The 17079-nt window shown below is 37.8% G+C and overlaps 1 protein-coding gene across 18 annotated transcripts in view; it reads right to left on the minus strand.

Annotated features, from left to right (window-relative positions):
- Positions 1 to 17079, minus strand: part of slc4a7 (solute carrier family 4 member 7) — a 158413-nt gene that overhangs the window by 19838 nt on the left and 121496 nt on the right. For all 18 annotated transcript variants that reach the window (XM_087986926.1, XM_087986917.1, XM_043689482.2 and 15 more), the window contains 8 exons: positions 13432 to 13537; positions 10711 to 10872; positions 6349 to 6462; positions 4003 to 4164; positions 2800 to 3051; positions 2408 to 2476; positions 2131 to 2304; positions 518 to 655 (listed from right to left, as the gene is read on the minus strand). In XM_087986926.1, coding sequence (XP_087843052.1) covers positions 518 to 655; positions 2131 to 2304; positions 2408 to 2476; positions 2800 to 3051; positions 4003 to 4164; positions 6349 to 6462; positions 10711 to 10872; positions 13432 to 13537 — 1177 coding nt within the window. The remainder of the gene's footprint in view (positions 1 to 517; positions 656 to 2130; positions 2305 to 2407; positions 2477 to 2799; positions 3052 to 4002; positions 4165 to 6348; positions 6463 to 10710; positions 10873 to 13431; positions 13538 to 17079) is intronic.

Genomic DNA, 17079 nt, shown 5'->3' on the forward strand with positions numbered 1-17079 from the left:
TGTGGTATATAGCATGGAGGCATTTTGCTTTTCTGTATGTTATTGCAGCTTTGACTTTCAACATTAAAATAACACAAGTTACTACAACATTCACAACATGGTTTTAAACTCTGCATTGCATCCTGTTCTTGGGTGACCAAAACAAAGAGGAATAAGTAAGAGTTGAGTTTAATTATTAAAGATTGCATGCAAAGGATCTGAACAGATATGCACTTTGTTCGATTCATATACTATCCAAAATGGTGTGAACATCTAATTCAAACGAGATATGCAAACTATAAAGTAACGTTACAAAATTGCTCAAAACCTCTGCATAAAATCCTTAAATCAACAGTGAAAGGTATCTACGTAAAGTAGTTATTAGAGAGATTACCTTGACAGGAACAGCAAGAAATTTAGCAACAGGTAGAAAGCGCAGAAAGTAAGAGCTTTGTATCTACAAGCAAGCATATAATGGGACTCACTCAAAAATGATGAAAAGCCTGTTTAGATTTCAAAAGAAGGTCTGTTAATTTACCTCAGTTTCTTTCTTCTTTTTCTGCATATCTTCCAATTTCTTCTTTTTGCTCTCTGGCATTAAATCATCCAACCAGCTAAGTTCTCGTTTCGTAAAACAGAAGTCCAAAAGTTTCCGGATAAACACCAGAGCGAGAACCTGTCAATAATACAGATCTATTTGATTTATTCCTATCCTTTGTGTTTCATAATTGGTTTTCTTAGTACTTGCTGGTTGAATCTGTTTCCCTTGCCTTGTTATTTTAGCATCATCTGCCAAATATTGATTTGCTTCACTCGAGTACACCATCTTTCAAACACTTGGAATGATAAAAAGAGCAGAGGAAATCCAACGTGCAGAACTATTAGTTCATCAACTTTGGATTCAAGAAAGAAATCAATACTTTCTTAATTGGAGGAGCGGAGCAAAGAGGTTTAGGCTTTCATTAACAAACCATAAAGTCCAAAAGTATAATTACAAAAAATAATCAAAGGCTAATAATATGTTGGCCTGTCGCTCAAGGTAGTTGGGATATAAACACGAGGAAGTAATGTTGCAGTTGTCAAACTCCAGCTCAGGAACCGTGAAGAGGTTAAGGCACTGTATTACTCTGTAGATCATACTGGCTTCAGAAAAGGAATGCAACATTGATAGAAAAAGATTAAAGATGAACATTGAGTAAAAACCATGTTTTTATAGTCAAATAATTTAGACAGTTGAGGGGATGCTCTAATTGAGGAGTTTATAAAAATCAGATTTGAAAAGGAAAAACACAAGATTGGAGAGGCTAGATATACAAAGACAGTTTATTGATAGAAGAAACCTAGAACAAGGTAGCTTAATCTTAAAATAACTAGACTATTTATGAGTGAAATCAAGAAGCTGTTTTCCCTACTGCAGTATAAATTTTGAATACCATCTCCTCACATTTAAAAGATTATGACTGGTGTGCAAATTCAAAGTTTAAGGACAAAACTTATTTTTGATGGACAAAATCATTATGGCTTCCGATCAACAGTGAATAAATGGAATTGAACATGATCTCACTGAAAAGCTTAAAGAGCTCAATGTGTATTCGCTATCAATTGACTTGAATATAACCAGAGTTCTTCTTATTAGTCAAGGATCAATATTCACAATCACTATTACTTTTCAAAAGTGAGCATTATTATTGGTTCTCATAATTAAACTCTCAATGTCAAAGGTGAAAGGCTAACAACATGACTAGACTGTCAGTTAGCTAGACACTTACTTTATGATGCAGGATGCCAATAGTACAAGTTCAATTCCTGTATCAGCTCAGGTTACCATGAAGGCCCTGTCTTGGCAACCTCCCCTCTTGCCCAAAGCATGGTGACCCTCAGGCTAAATCACCACCAGTTGTCTCTAATGAGAGATCAGCCCTATCATCCTCTGAGACTGTGGCAACTTGACGTGTACTTTACTTTTCCACACCACAGCTTTCTGTCTTTGGCAGCATGAAATGTAGATTCATTACAAAGTCACTCAAACACTGCCTGTAGAGTTGTACCAGTTTACCTTAATTCAACAACTTAGAACAGTTTAAAAATCACCTACAAATTTAAGTCTACCAAATTGTTTTATAAAAATAACAATGGGAAGAATAACCTTACCATCATGGGAAAGACAACTGCAGCAGCTGTAGTCTTGATAACCCAAAGAATAACAAGACAGCTAAGCTGAATAACTGTGAAGATATGAACTTTCCACAGTGGAACATAGCGCAGGTAGATTAAGTCAGGCTGGTGTTTTGCAGGCATCCCAAACAGCTTTATACGATCAAAAAACTGGTGAAAACAAAAGGTTAACTGTCAGTAAAGGGGTAAAATTCCTAGAAGTAATAATAAATTTGAAACATTATTGGAACCATATGAAGCATAATTACAATACCTGAATGCCTTTCAAGGAAGAAACACCCATGTAGAGGAAGACCCCATAGAGCACTGGCATTGGGATAAACTTAAAACAAGAACAGTTAGTTATTAAGTAATTTGATTTCATAGGCTAGGTTCAATATTTTGCAAATGCTAAGACCTTCCACTGGGCAGTGAATGGACCACATACACTGTATAAATTTTGGATTGGTGCATAGCTGTTCATTTAAAAGTTGCTTAATAATCCAGAAATAAATTCCTCTCAAATAAGCACACATCAGAATTTCAAATTCTTCCACTCATGGAAAATGAACTTTTTTTAAAATCAGAACCCTTGCAGCATTGTTAGCTCATAAAAGCAATTCAAAAAACACTGCCTGATACCAACAACCATGCAATCAATCTTACCTTCAGAACAGAAGTCATAAAAACAGACAATCCCATTAGGACGAATATCAGTAAGCCTGTAACTCTCTGTTCTCGAATGCCGAGGAATTTGGGTTGTTCACCTGGTGCTGAGCATTCCGATTCTACTTTTAAGCTATTGACATGACTGATGGAGAGAACAGTGGCAGCCACAAACCAGGGAAGACCCATAATTGAGCATACTCCCAGCATAATAGAAACCATCAACAAATCAAGGTGATAACCACAACCTTTCTGTAAAACAATAGATGTCAAGATGTCAATTGTGTACACGTTATGCCAAAATAAAAATAAAAGTGCTTTAAAAGTTTGTAAAAGAACAGGTGGGAATGATACATTTTATCAAAAATATAAAACATCCTGAAATGACCAGTTAATATTTAATATTTGTTTCTTAATAAGAGGAGTGACTTTATTTAGAAAGGAAGTAGTCTAACAGAAGTAACTCGAAGGCGGAAGTGGGTACTGCAGATGTTGGAGATTAGAGTGGTGCTGGAAAAGCACAGCAGGTCAGACAGCATCCAAGGAAACAGGATAATCGACATTTCAGGCAAAAGCCCTTCATCAGGAATGAGGCAGGGAGCCCCAGGGGTGGAGAGATAAGTGGAGGAGTGGGGGGGGCAGGCTGGGGAGAAGGTAGCTGAGAGTGCAATAGGTGGATGGAGGTGAGGATAAAGGTGAAAGGTCAGAGAGGAGGGTGGAGCGGATAGGTGGGAAGGAGGATTGACAGGTGGGACAGGTCATGAGGACAGGGCTGAGCTGGAAGGTTGGAACTGGGGTAAGGTTGGGGGAGGGAAAATGAGGAAACTGGTGAAGTCCACATTGATGCCATGGGGTAACTCTAACCCTTCTTCCCAAAGAGATAATACTGGTATCTACAGCTCTCAACAAGGCAAGAACTACCACCACATGAGGTAAGACCACATGCAATCAAAGTCCACACACTACGCCTCAATATTAATCATTTAACAGAACTTATAAATATTGGGAGATTAGAAAATCAGATATAAACAAACAGAAATTCCCTCTCGTGTTGCTATTTAGATAATGTGCTATAAAAAAATCCACAAATATATGAAGTAAAAATTCAAATAAAGCTGAGGGAGAATTACTTCCCATCAATGTCTTGAGGAAAATAAAATAAAGATTATACAAATTTGTTAACTATTGTTAACATCTGAATACCTTCAGTTTGTGCTCTTTTCTATTAACAATAACTGCAGTTATCTGTTGATCCATGAAAATAAGGATTGTGCATAACAATGCTGGTACAAAAGCAGCAAGCAATGTCCACCAAGGGTTACCTCCAAGCGGGTCTATAAACCAACCACGATGTTTTCCAGTAGGCTACATTCAAGAGTAAAATAAACTAGTTACTAAACCCTAAATAACAAAAAGATATACAGTGAAAGCCAACAAAAATAATCCAGTTCAATTTACTGCAAATGAAACAGTGAAAAAAAATTCTTTCACATACAGGTAGCTCCAGTATAACACGTGTTTTGGCAGTGCAATTTGGCTATAACGTCACTAAAAGATTAGGGAATGTCATTTTGGAGAACACTTATTTCCATTGGCAATGGCGCAATTTCAGCAGGGATTGGTTCGCGCATTTTGTTCTGTGTGTGTGCGGACGTGCATGCCGAAATCTCTGCGTCATACTCCACATGCTCCACTGCCCACCAATGCACAAATGTCCGTACCAGTTTTTGAGCCATTCTGCACATGTGCAACGTCAGCATTGAAGTGTCTGAGCCATTCTGTGCATGCGCAATGAGAGCTCCGGCCTTAATGCCGTTCTGCACATGCACCAATGTCAGCTGCTGACAGCAGCTTTCCGTGTGAGGTACAGTATAGAGATTTTTAAAAATGTATTGTGCTAAACTTACTTTTGTTAATAAATATGATTTCAACCTTCATTCAGGCTGTGCTATATTTTGCGTTTCACTTTTGGATGATTTTTGAGTGATCATGAGTGATTTTTTTTTGCTGGTTTGCCCCCAGACCCACTTTTCCCATAGGTCCCATCATTTCTATTAAGTGAGGTTTCACTGGAATGCAACAACAGCGTTATAGGAGAACTACCTGTATTTCAAAATGTGCAAGATATTTCTGTACCTGCACATTAAAAGTTTATTTCCTTACTGTTGAAAACAAATAGCAAATCGGCTGTGCAAATAGTAAAAGATTTATTTTAAAATCCTTTCAAATATCAGAGTCAGAATGCATTTAAATAGAGAAACAAAATAGGAGCACAGTAGGCTGTTTGGCTGATCATCCAACTCAAAAGCCTAATCCCATTTCTTCCTCCCATATCGTTTGATCTCTTCAGCCAACTCCTTGTTGAAAGCATACAAAGTTTTGGTCTCAATTGCTTTCTCTGGCAGCAAAATCCAAAGGCTCACCACTCTTTGGGTGAAGAAATCTCTCATCTCAGTCTTAAATGGTTTACCCCATATGCTTAGACTATGACCCCTGGTTCTGGACTCTCCACTCATTGGGAGCATACTTCCTGCAACCACCCTGTCTAATCCTGTTAGAATTTTATTGGTTTCTAAGATCCCCCTCATTCGTTCGAAAGCCAGCGAGTACAATTCTGACCGATTCAACCTCTCCTTGCACTTGTCCGCTTGCTGCATTGCACATTTACCTTCAGTGACTGGTGCAAGAGGCCTTCTAGGTCTCAATGTACATTTCCCCCCTCTCAATTTATATTAAATTATATAATAATCCAGCTTCCTGTTTGTGCTCCTACAGTGGATAATCTCACAATTATCCACATTATACTGCATCTGCCATGCATGTGCCCATTCATTTAGCTTGCCCAAATCACAATGAAATACCTTTGCATGTTCACAGTTTACCCTCTCACCTAGCTTAGTCTCATCTCCAAATCTGGAATTATTACATTTAGTTCCCTCATCTAAATCATTAATATATAGTGAATAACTGATGTCCCAACACTTATCCCAGCAGTACCCCACTAAGGAATGGGTGGATAAGCAAAAAGTACATCACCAAGCTATGGCAAATGAGTAGCTAATTTCCAGAAAGAAAGTTCTTCCGGTCAATAGCTGTAGGTACCAAATTTCCTGCTTTTCGATGCAACAGAACAACTTTTCTACAAAAGGAACAGTGCAACAATCGTCAAGCTGACTCATTTTATCTCCGTCATACTAGGAAGCACTTTTGGACATACAAGTGCAATCTCTTCATTCACTCCCTTAAATAATGCTTCAAATCATTGAGAACCAGAAGCATTAAAAAAGGGGAAAAAAAACAGCCTTTAATACAATGACCAATAACTCTCCTTAAGTTGGTTATGCAGCACTGCATCAAATGCCTTCTGGAAATCCATTTATACCTCTAGCATTACCCACATCAATCCTCTGATCTCTTCAAAACAACTACAAAGCATTACAATTACTACTTCGTGATTTTAATACACATATTTAATGATAAATATATAAAACATGGCTTTAAAAAAAAACTAGCATGTTAAGGGAGACTTTACAGTAAAGAAACTCTTACCTCAAACTTGTCAGGTACTTTAAGCTTTGGCGAAGGGACTCCAACAAGAAAGTCGATCAATACCATAATTAGTATGGTAAGAAACACAGCAAAATCACTGATAATGGCTCTCACCTAAAATTTCAACAAAACTTGTTAAATATATTGCTGTAAATGTTTAAATTTTTTACTTTAGCTTTTCGGATCGTAAGACCCTACAACGGATAGAGAGGACAGCTGAGAAGATCATTGGGGTCTCTCTTCCCTCCATTACAGATATTTACACCACACGCTGCATCCAAAAGGCTAAGAGCATTGTGGAAGACCCACACACCCCTCACTCAAACTCTTCTCCCTCCTGCTATCTGGCAGAAGATACCGGAGCATTCGGTCTCTCATGGCCAGATTGTGCAACAGTTTCCTCCCCCAGGCCATCAGGCTCCTTCACACAGTATGATCGGAATCTTTTCCATCTGAAATTCTTTGCACAACTTGGAATTGCTGTTCGAACAAGGTCGATCATTCTTTTATTACATTGTAATTTGTGTGTTTTGCACTTCTTATGAACTTTATGCCACCCTTTGCATGATCATGTAGTTTGTGCTGTCCATGTAACACATTGGTCCTGGAGGAACGCTGTCTCGTTTTTTTACTGTACCAGGTGTATATGGTAGAAATGACAAATAATGCCAATCTACACTGTGGTAGCAAACACTGATTGCTTTCAGAAAAATCAGGATTTCAAATGGCCTTGGAGTCAATATTTAAAAAAGCACAACTGCAGGCCACTTCCACAAGTTAATGTATTAAAAGTGCTTACTTGAATGTGAAGCTGCAGTGCTCTTTCCAATCCAATGAGTGCTTGCACCTCTTTTCTATCCCATTTGTATTCCTTTCCCAGTACTCTTTAAAAGAACTTTTAAATCAAAACACTCCAGCAGCTAGTATTTATTTTTAAACTAACAGCCGTAACCTTATTTCCCCTGTTGAAAGGGTTGGAGATTTGAATATCTTCAGATCATGACCCTTGGATCTTCCAGGCCCTTAAGAATATGTCCAATTATTGAATAAATCTGTGACTCCACACTGCAGGTTAAGACCATTGGAACATAAAAAAATAGGATCTATTTGAATGGAGTAAAAATTAAAAATGGCCTCATTTAGTATTCCTGCCTGCATAATTCATGCCTACACATTTCTCCTTGCTGACAAAAATGGAACCCTACTGAAAATTGATGTAGGACTTCCACACATTGGTCCCATCCACCAATTGTAAAAGGGTCTCAGTGGTCAGCCTAACTCTGCAAACGTCTGGGCCATAGGGTCATCATTATAGCTGGTAGCGGCATGCATGACAATTAGTGAATGGGGTTTTATCTTCATCATTGTCCTCCTGATCTTCCATCAATGTCTGACAGGTTGCAGTTTTTGGGGTACATAAAAGAAGGATGCATTGCGAGGAAATGAGAAACCAGAAGTTTAAATGTCTTAATGATCAAAGTGCAGGTAACCCACGAGGGGAAGCGAGATGAGAGGGAGGAGGATTGGGTATGAACTCTGTCATAGTCACTCAAACAATGATGGGTCCCTTATCCTCCATCAACATGTGGAACTGCAATTAAGCCTATCCACCTGCCACTCAATGCTGTCCCCTGTACTTGGACAGCATAGCAACCATGGGTGAAAAACTGGCAGTGTACGCAACTGTAAAATTGTAGCATGAATGTCGCAGGAGCGCTCAGTGCATGAGGGCAAGGGAAAGCTCTGGATGTGTAAAATGGGGCCTACTTTACAAAGGTCGGTTGTGGTAAAGTGAATGGACATCTCGCATTAAACATGAGTTTTGTAGTGCATTTACAAGCATTTGACATTTGAAAAAAACTTATTCACTCACCACTCAAGATCACTGAACATTTTGTGGCACTGATCCAGGTATTCACGATTGGTTTGTTACCAGGACTACTATGACTACAAAAGTCTACCTAGTGTCTCCCATCCATTATGGGAATCTGTTTCCTCTGACAACTTCCTAAAGGTTCCAGTGCTTATGACAGTCTAGCTGCATTTTGTCTACTTTGCTACTTTTGACAGTTTTTCAGAGGAAACACATTGCAATAATGACTTCAGGCACCCTATTCCAGTCAAAATGCCATCTTTAAGAGATGAAAGCTGTTTTCAAATAGCACGTATTAATTTGAACTTATATTCAAACTTTCACATTTTACAATACCTCCAGCTTAGATATTCAACCACACAACATATATTTAATGCACTTTGAATGCCGCACACATTGCCAGGATAAAGTTTGGGAATTGGCTGTGTTGGAAGCAATAGGCTTGGGTTTAATCATATATTGTGGTCAGAAAGGGGAAAGACAACAATGATTTAGATATTTGAGTGCGTGTGTTTAATGCTTTTACATGTGTCGAGTAAAAATAAATCAATAAAAATGGCATTGGTAAGGGCGTCAATGGCCTGAGATTAGTAATGTTTTGAAGGTTGTGGTTGCTTAGTGTTGCTGTGGAAAATTTATTGGACTGGAAACTTAGCTTGGGGTCAAGTCCGTCCCATAATTGCAAATAATCCAGTTGCATGACAGTTGAACTTTTCAAAGGCATGAAGAAAAAGGCCTTTCCATCGTTAGCTGAATGAACTGGTCATAAATGGGGATATTTGCCAATGTTTGCTCAATGTTCAGCGAAATTTTGGATGCTGAACCAAACCATGTTCAAGTGCATCAGGATCTGGACAATATCCATACTTGAGCTATTAAGTGACAAGTAACATTCATACTAGGCAATCACTGTCTCCAATAAGAGACAATCTAACTACCATCCCTTGACATTCAGTGGTGTTCTACATATATACCTGTATTTAAGTCAAATTACCCACCAACAACCTGGGGGCTACCATCGATCAGAATCAACTGGACTTGCCATTTAAATACAGTGGCTACAAGAGCAGATCAGAGACTAGGAATACGGCAGCAAGTAACTCACCTCCTGACTCTCCAAAGCTTTGCCCCCCATCTGCAACGTACAAGTCAGGAGTGTGATGGAATATTCCCATTTGCCTGAATGGGTGCAGCTTCAACAACACAAGCAGTTTGACACCATTCAGGAATAAAGCAGCAAGTCGACTGGCACCACATCGACAAGCATTCACTCCCTTCAATAACATTCAGGGGCAGCAATGTGTACTATCTACAAGATACACTGCAGAAATTCACCAGAAATCTTTAGACAGCACCTTCCAAACTCTCAACCATTTCCATCTAGAAGGACAAGAACAGTAGATACATAGAAACACTACTTCCTGCAAGTACCCCTCCAAGCCACTCACCATTCTGACTTGAAAATATATCTCCATTGCTTCACTGTCGCTGAGCTAAAATCTTGGAATTCCCTCAAGGGCACTGTGGGTCTACCTACAGCACATGGATTGGGCAGTTCAAGAATTGTGGGCGGCACGGTGGCACAGTGGTTAGCACTGCTGCCTCACAGCGCCTGAGACCCGGGTTCAATTCCCGCCTCAGGCGACTGTGTGGAGTTTGCATGTTCTCCCCGTGTCTGCGTGGGTTTCCTCCGGGTGCTCCGGTTTCCTCCCATAGTCCAAAGATGTGCAGGGTCAGGTGAATTGGCCATACTAAATTGCCCGTAGTGTTAGGTAAGGGGTAAATGTAGGGGTATGGGTGGGTTTCGCTTCGGCGGGTCGGTGTGGACTTGTTGGGCCGAAGGGCCTGTTTCCACACTGTAATCTAATCTAATCTAAATCTAATGCACTACCTTCCAAGGACAACTTAGGGACAGGCAATAAAGGCTGGCCCGTCAACAATATCCATGTCTCATGAGTGAATAAAGAGAAAATTGTAGTTTCAAGACTGGATATTGGACAAGCAATGTAACTACAGAGTGTGGAAGGGTTGAGACTGTACCACTATCAGCATAGATGAGGAACCTAACTCCATATCAGCTGATTTGTCACTAAACAGCAATATCTCAATGAGGAAGAGGGGGGAACCAAAGACAAATACTTAAGGGACTCTAAGATCAGGAACATAATCTACTGCTAGAAATGCACTAACTACAAAAGTGAAAGGACAACAAAAGGAAAGAGAGTTGAAGAAGAACTATGATCGTTTGCATTAACAGTTGTAGATTGGGACAGATAATGTTTCGCAGTCAGTTACAAAGATTATCTTATGTGCCAATGGCTAGTGCTATTTCATGCCCCAACAGGGATGGAAGTCTTGCTGGTGAGATTCAGTGTTGTGAAAAGACAGACCAAAAAGGTTAGAAAACATTTAAATAGAGTAGATTAAAAAAGTCAAATTCCAGCTGTTAGGATTGTTTACATTGAAACACAGGATGTATTGCTTCCTACCTTTGTTGGGAAATAACGTTTGGTTTTGAATTGCTTCAGGAAGGAGCAGAGAAAAAACGTTGCGAAAAATAAAATAATTGACCAGAAGAGGACATCAGGAACGTAGGGTCCATTTTGTCCACATGCTGGTCCAACAAACATTCCACCATATCTTTGACATTTCTAAGAAAGAACACACAAATTAAATATATATTAATATATAAGAGGATGTAAAAATGAGCATTTCGACAGTGCTCAGCAAACAAAATACTGGAATTTTCACAACATGTACTCGTAGGAAGACAATGTTTGTGTCCATGTGTCCATATGTCCCTAAGAATCACATTGACCAAGTTATATTGATATACTATATACACACCTGTATAAAAATTGACCTCATGTTAAAGTTGAATCTTGACTTTTGGCTTAAAAATTTGTAATTATTAATTCACCTCCCGTAAAAATAGGCCTTCATTTTCAGGGAACAAAGTGATTAGCAGTCCATTCCTCTGGCAAGCCTTCTCACTTCACCAAAAAAAAAAGTAGCAGGCAGGAGATGATATCCAGGAACATCTTGTCGATCTGCTTGTCCATCAGTTTGAACTGTTGCTTTGCTAACATTGAACTATCCATGATGGCAAAGATATCACAAAAGGTCCATAACCAAACAATTTGCCAAGTTCAACCTATCACCAAGGAACTCAAATTAACAGGTCAATCTGTCTAACTAAAGCAGACCAAACCCTGCCAGAGTACACCCATTTGTATAATAGCAACAGTCAGGGGTATCCAGTTAATCAGTGAAATCATCTAAGTAGATCAACCAATCATGATACATGACCCCAAATCAAGTATGCAAGCCAACCCATCAAAATATTGTATAAAATTCAACCCTGGAATTTACCAAACCAAAGTGGTCTCAAAAATATCACTTTCACCTAAGTTATATATGGAATTTCAAGGCTTCAACCATCTAATTGCCACTTAAGACTAATGCACTAAGTGATAACTGCAACCAGTAGATGTCGATTTACTTCACTCTTGATTATACATAAATCTGTGGGTTGGATACATGATAGAAATTTATGCAGAGCCACTTGTTAGATATAACCTTTCTTCAATAGAAAACCTCTTCATTCCAGGAATCAAGTGAATACCTAACTGAACACAATACTGAAGATGGGTTAGACATTTTAGACCTAATCCTAAGCAGAATCAGACCAGCAAAAAGAAAAAGAAAGAGAAGGTAGAAATAAAGACCAGTAACTCTATAGATGTCTTCCTGTCAGAGTGACTAGTGTGCTACTACAAAACATAGCCATGAAATAAAACTGGTAAGTCTTAGCATTAAGACCCCAAATGGACAAGTTGCTTCTTTTTGCAGAAGTAAACATAATTGGAAAGCCTGAGGTTAAAGCCAGAGGTCATGTTCATAAGCCAAAACAATTATTCCTAATGATTCAGCAAATTTGGTTATGGTACTTGCCTTGACCACAGCCAAAGATAGTGTCAGCATGCCCACTAAAAATGAAAGAGATCTTCATTCACCTGTACCATTCATGATTAATTTTGGTTGAAGCCAGTCCAGTGATGCAGTTCTGAACAGTTACTGGTGCTGATGACATTCAGAAATTGTTGGACAAACTCAGCAGATTTGGCAGCACCTGTGATGCGAAAGCAGAGTTAAATGTGGAGACCAGTGGACGTGAAACATGAACTCTGCTTTTTCTCCACAGGTGCTGCCAGACTTGCTGATTTTCTCCAACAATGTTTTTGTTTCAAATTGCCAGCATCTGCAGTTGTTTTTTTTAAACATTGCTGAAGATAATCATTTGACTCCACAGACGCACAAGATTTTTTCTCAACAAGACACTGCAAACAGGAACCTACCAGTACATCTATCATGAGACACTTAGCCAACTTTGAATAAATTAAGTTTTCATGATGACAGTGCAAGCTGTAACCACAACACCATGATTTTCTAGTTTGTGGATGCATAAAATAACCACAAATATAGTTAGTAAAAAATGAAGAAGCATGAATTAATCTAAGAGTACAAGCAGAGCCACTGAAAAAAAAACATAATCTTTGTTAAATTTGGAATCAGGTACAGAGGTCAAGATTTTCTTAAGGACAATGTTCCTAGGTGAATTCATAGTTTATACTTGTTTTAACTGAAATGAAGAGACAGCCAAATTATGAGATGGTTGGAAAAAAAAAGCACATCCATTTTGATACAGCACGATCTATTTCTCTTAACAGGAATTAATCTGCACTATTTAGATAGAAAAAATTGATTTCATTCTCAGACTGACTATACCTCACCAAAGGATTACTAAACCAGATGATGGATAACAAAAATAGAATAAAAGCAATCAATCAATTTCACAATAGTGAAATACTTTTTCATAATGAGTACTGAGAGATCTACATGGGGAAATAGTAACAGATAACCTGAGAACCTGAAGATATTAAAATTAACTTCAAAAATAGGATTTCAATAACTACAAGACAGAACACTTCCTTTCCTTGCAATCAACAATGTCAACACCACATTGTATAAGTTCCATTAATGAAGCATGCTCAGACAGATTTAAACATGGCCCTATTTTGTAAAACAAAAACAGTTGATAGGTTCTATTTAGCACAGGCAGATAAGAATAATTGGAATGTCTAGCACGGTCTTAAATTTAGAAACAGTTTAATAACATATGAAGTTTACCTCGTTACAACAATACTCACTGAAACTGTAAGATTCCTCCATGAAATGTTATCTGCAGATATATTTTCTCGATACCAGATATCAAGGGTTTGGTTGGAAGGATTAGATGGTTCAACACAGGCACACCTAAGAAAATTTATTAAATTTAAAACATTTTACATTTAAAAAATATCACAAGCAAATGGAAATCACAAAGTGCTCAATTCCTACGATGAACTAATTTTATCTGTACTGGTCCTCTGATTTTAAAGCAAAAGTAAATTCCAAGTGCATTTGAAATTTCAACAGAACAGGAAGAAAGCAAAAAGTGCTGGAGGTAGTTCAGTTAGTACAAGAGTGAGATTAGCAGTGATTAATGATCATGGCTCAGACGATCAAGATACAGTTAGTCAGAGATGACAAACAACAAAAGGAAATAAGTCAGTGGTGGGAGTAGTTTTGAAGATCTCTCATAGCTCTGAACCACAGTACAGAGTACATACCAAGAAAGATAACCAAGAAAGATACAACAATAATCAGAAAAATGTAATCTTCATACATGTAGCTAAATCAAAGTGGCAAAAGCAGCCTTGGCAATGAGTTCAAAGATGATATTTGGGACAGATTATTCTTTTAGAACAACATTCTTGTTAACCAACCAGATTATTTTAGTCCTAGCAATTTGGAACAGAAAAGCATTGATGATCTAATATAAAGGATCCTTCAGGAAAGATCGATCATAACATGTGTTTTTCATATTCAGTATAAGGATGAGAATATTTTCTGTAAAATAAGTGGATTAAATAAAAGAAATTACAGAAGTGTGAAGAGTTTGTTTAAGTGGGCTGGGAAAATAGATTAATTAGCAAGATGGTAGACACGCAATGATAAAGATTAAAAGGAGACAGGTCATAACTTTCAACAAAAACAAACTCTGAAAAAGAAATCCTTTTTGAGAAAAATAAATCAACATAGCTAACTAAGAATGGTAGAGAATTAACAAAAAAAGGAACACAATACTATAAAGATTAATGGTCGGCCAGAAGATTGGCAAAATAAGGAAAAGACAATTAAAAAAATAAGAGGTAGAAATTTGAATGACACTTAACTGGCAAATACAATATAGAAAGAGTTTCTGCAGTTTATCTTGAATCTAGACTTTTACAAGAATTTTTGTATGTTTTGAAATTATGTTAAGTAAAATGGAAATTTCTCAATAAGCATCTCAGCTTGGATACATATCCACGTGATCCAGGTGCCATGAGATAAGAAATGCAAACAGAAACCCACTGATGCTGGTAGCAATTTTAACATGTTTCCACAATACACAAGTGAAAAATAACTACTTTTGGTTGAGGGGAAGAAACAAAGGAATTATTACTGTGGGAAAGCAAAGTGAACTGCTTGTGTATTAATTACAAGCAGGATGCTTTCTAAGAGTTCACTTTCTACACGAAAACGAGAGGGAGCAGAACAGACTGAGCTCTTAAAGATTGAAAAGAAACTGTCCTAAATAACGAGTTTAATGTATTTTTGCCTCATTGGAGAAAATTATTGCATTTACTGCAGGAGTGTATTCTTGTCATTCAGACAAACAATCTGGTAAATATGATAATGAAAATTACTGAGCGCAATGCCTAGTAGTTTTTGCAAGAGGCTTACAGATGAAAGTTTAGAAATGAAGTAAAACCAGAATCAGATGTCTCTTTCTCTCTAGAAAAATTACAGAATGCTTGATAGTTGGCACAGGTTGAAGGAGGCTGAATAAGACTTTGCAAGATTCCCTTTGGGAATGAGGACCCACTTACAGAACAATAAATTATTTTAGGTTCGGAGGTTGCAGTAACGAATGATTGCTGTTGTATCACTACCATTGATTGTAACACTGCTCAGAGAAATGAACGAAGAATTCTGGCAGTAGGGGAAAAATGCCCAGGGTGAAGAAATGCACCTTCTTAACAAAGATGAGACACAATCCTGAAGACACGTTTGAGTCAAAGGATCACAAATACAGGGCATATGAAGGCTCAATGTTGAAAATTAAAATGCAAGGTTAGAGCATTTATATGATTACTGTGTCCCTCCAGAAAACACAGTTCCAGTCAGTAAAACTTACAACAAACTAGCCAGTTGTCACGTGGATTAGAGTGTGGGAATTTACAAAGACTGTTTCTTTTTGAAGTATCCTTATTTGTTAATACATTCAAAAGCAACATACTGTATATGTTGGACTTCTGAAGCAGGTCATTATTTTTGGCTGTTGAGGCTGAGAAGTTAATTATTATTGTTTGAGATGCCTGATAAGACCACTTATGTTGGGAAAAGGGCACGAATTTCTCTCCAGCAAGTTCAATGATTAATAATTTGTTGATATGGAAAATTTATGGGAACAGTTTACCCTTTCCATTCTATAGAAAACTTACTCTTGTAAGTACGAACATACATATTAAAAGCATAAATAAGTTATTTGACCCAAGTCTGCTCTGCCATTTAAGGCCAAGTGGCTTGCAATAAGTATTTTGTACTTGTCTTCACAACATGGAAAAAGACATGACAAAGCAACCCAATAAAAGAAATCAGGGAGGAACAAAAGTAGAACTTCAAAACAATCAATAATAATAATAATAATAAAAAAAATGTATTATAACTATTAGGACTAAATACTGACAATTCTCCTCAACTTGACTGCATGCATTCTAGATTCTTTAACAGTGGTGCTGAGTTAGCAGATGCTTTGGCTGTTCTTGGGAAAAATGCTACAAACCATTAGTAATAGCAGGACATTAAGGTCTAATACAAATCTGTGAAAATAATTTTGTGAAAGGAATTTTGTGTGACAATGCTTCAGAGTTCTTAGGGATTGATAATAGGGAAAATCAATACATGCCACTTATTTGGATTTTAAAACATATGTTTGTCAAGGTTCTACACAAAAACACGACAACTCTAGCTAAGAGTTCATGGTGTTGAAGATAATACAGTAGCATAAAAAAAGGATAATAGAACAAGCAGGAAACAGAGCAGGATAAATGGGTCATTTTCAGGTTGTAGAGTCAGACAAGTATCAGTGCTGGGTCAACAATTTATAATCCATATTAACTAGTGACTTGCATGAGGAAGCAAATATACTACAGTTAAATTTGCTGATTATAAAGGTTGTTACAACGGAAGATACAGTCTGCAAAGTCATATAGTTAGGGTATGCAAGGCAGCACAAATTTGACAGATGGAAGCATAATGCGAGGTTGCCCACTTTGTTAATGAAAAGCAAAGCAGATGGCATAAATGAAGAGAGATCACAGAATACTGTGGTACAGACTGACCTGGGTATCCTCAAGAATAAAAAAAAAGCATGGAGGTACAGCAGACAATTAAGTCAAACAGAAAGTTTAGTTACGACTGTACAGGCATTGGTGAGATCATACCTAGAATACTGGTGCCTCTTTATTTAATGGAGATTTTTTCCAGGTTGCTCTGGGTGATGAGGGAGGAAATAACAGGGCTCTGGCCCAAATGTTAAATAATCTCTGGCCACGGGGGAAGTGCCAAAGGACTGCAGTACAGCTAATGTAGTCCCACTTTACAAGGGTAGCACAGATAGATCAGTGAGGCTCCCATCAGTTGTTGGGAAATTATTTGAGAAAATATCGAAGGAAAAAATTAACCTCCATTTAGAGAGGCAACGCTTC

This window comes from Chiloscyllium plagiosum, unplaced genomic scaffold (genome assembly GCF_037043375.1).
Source record: "Chiloscyllium plagiosum isolate Xiang-an unplaced genomic scaffold, Cpla_swu_hap1 HiC_scaffold_5, whole genome shotgun sequence".
In the NCBI taxonomy this organism is placed as follows: domain Eukaryota; kingdom Metazoa; phylum Chordata; class Chondrichthyes; order Orectolobiformes; family Hemiscylliidae; genus Chiloscyllium; species Chiloscyllium plagiosum.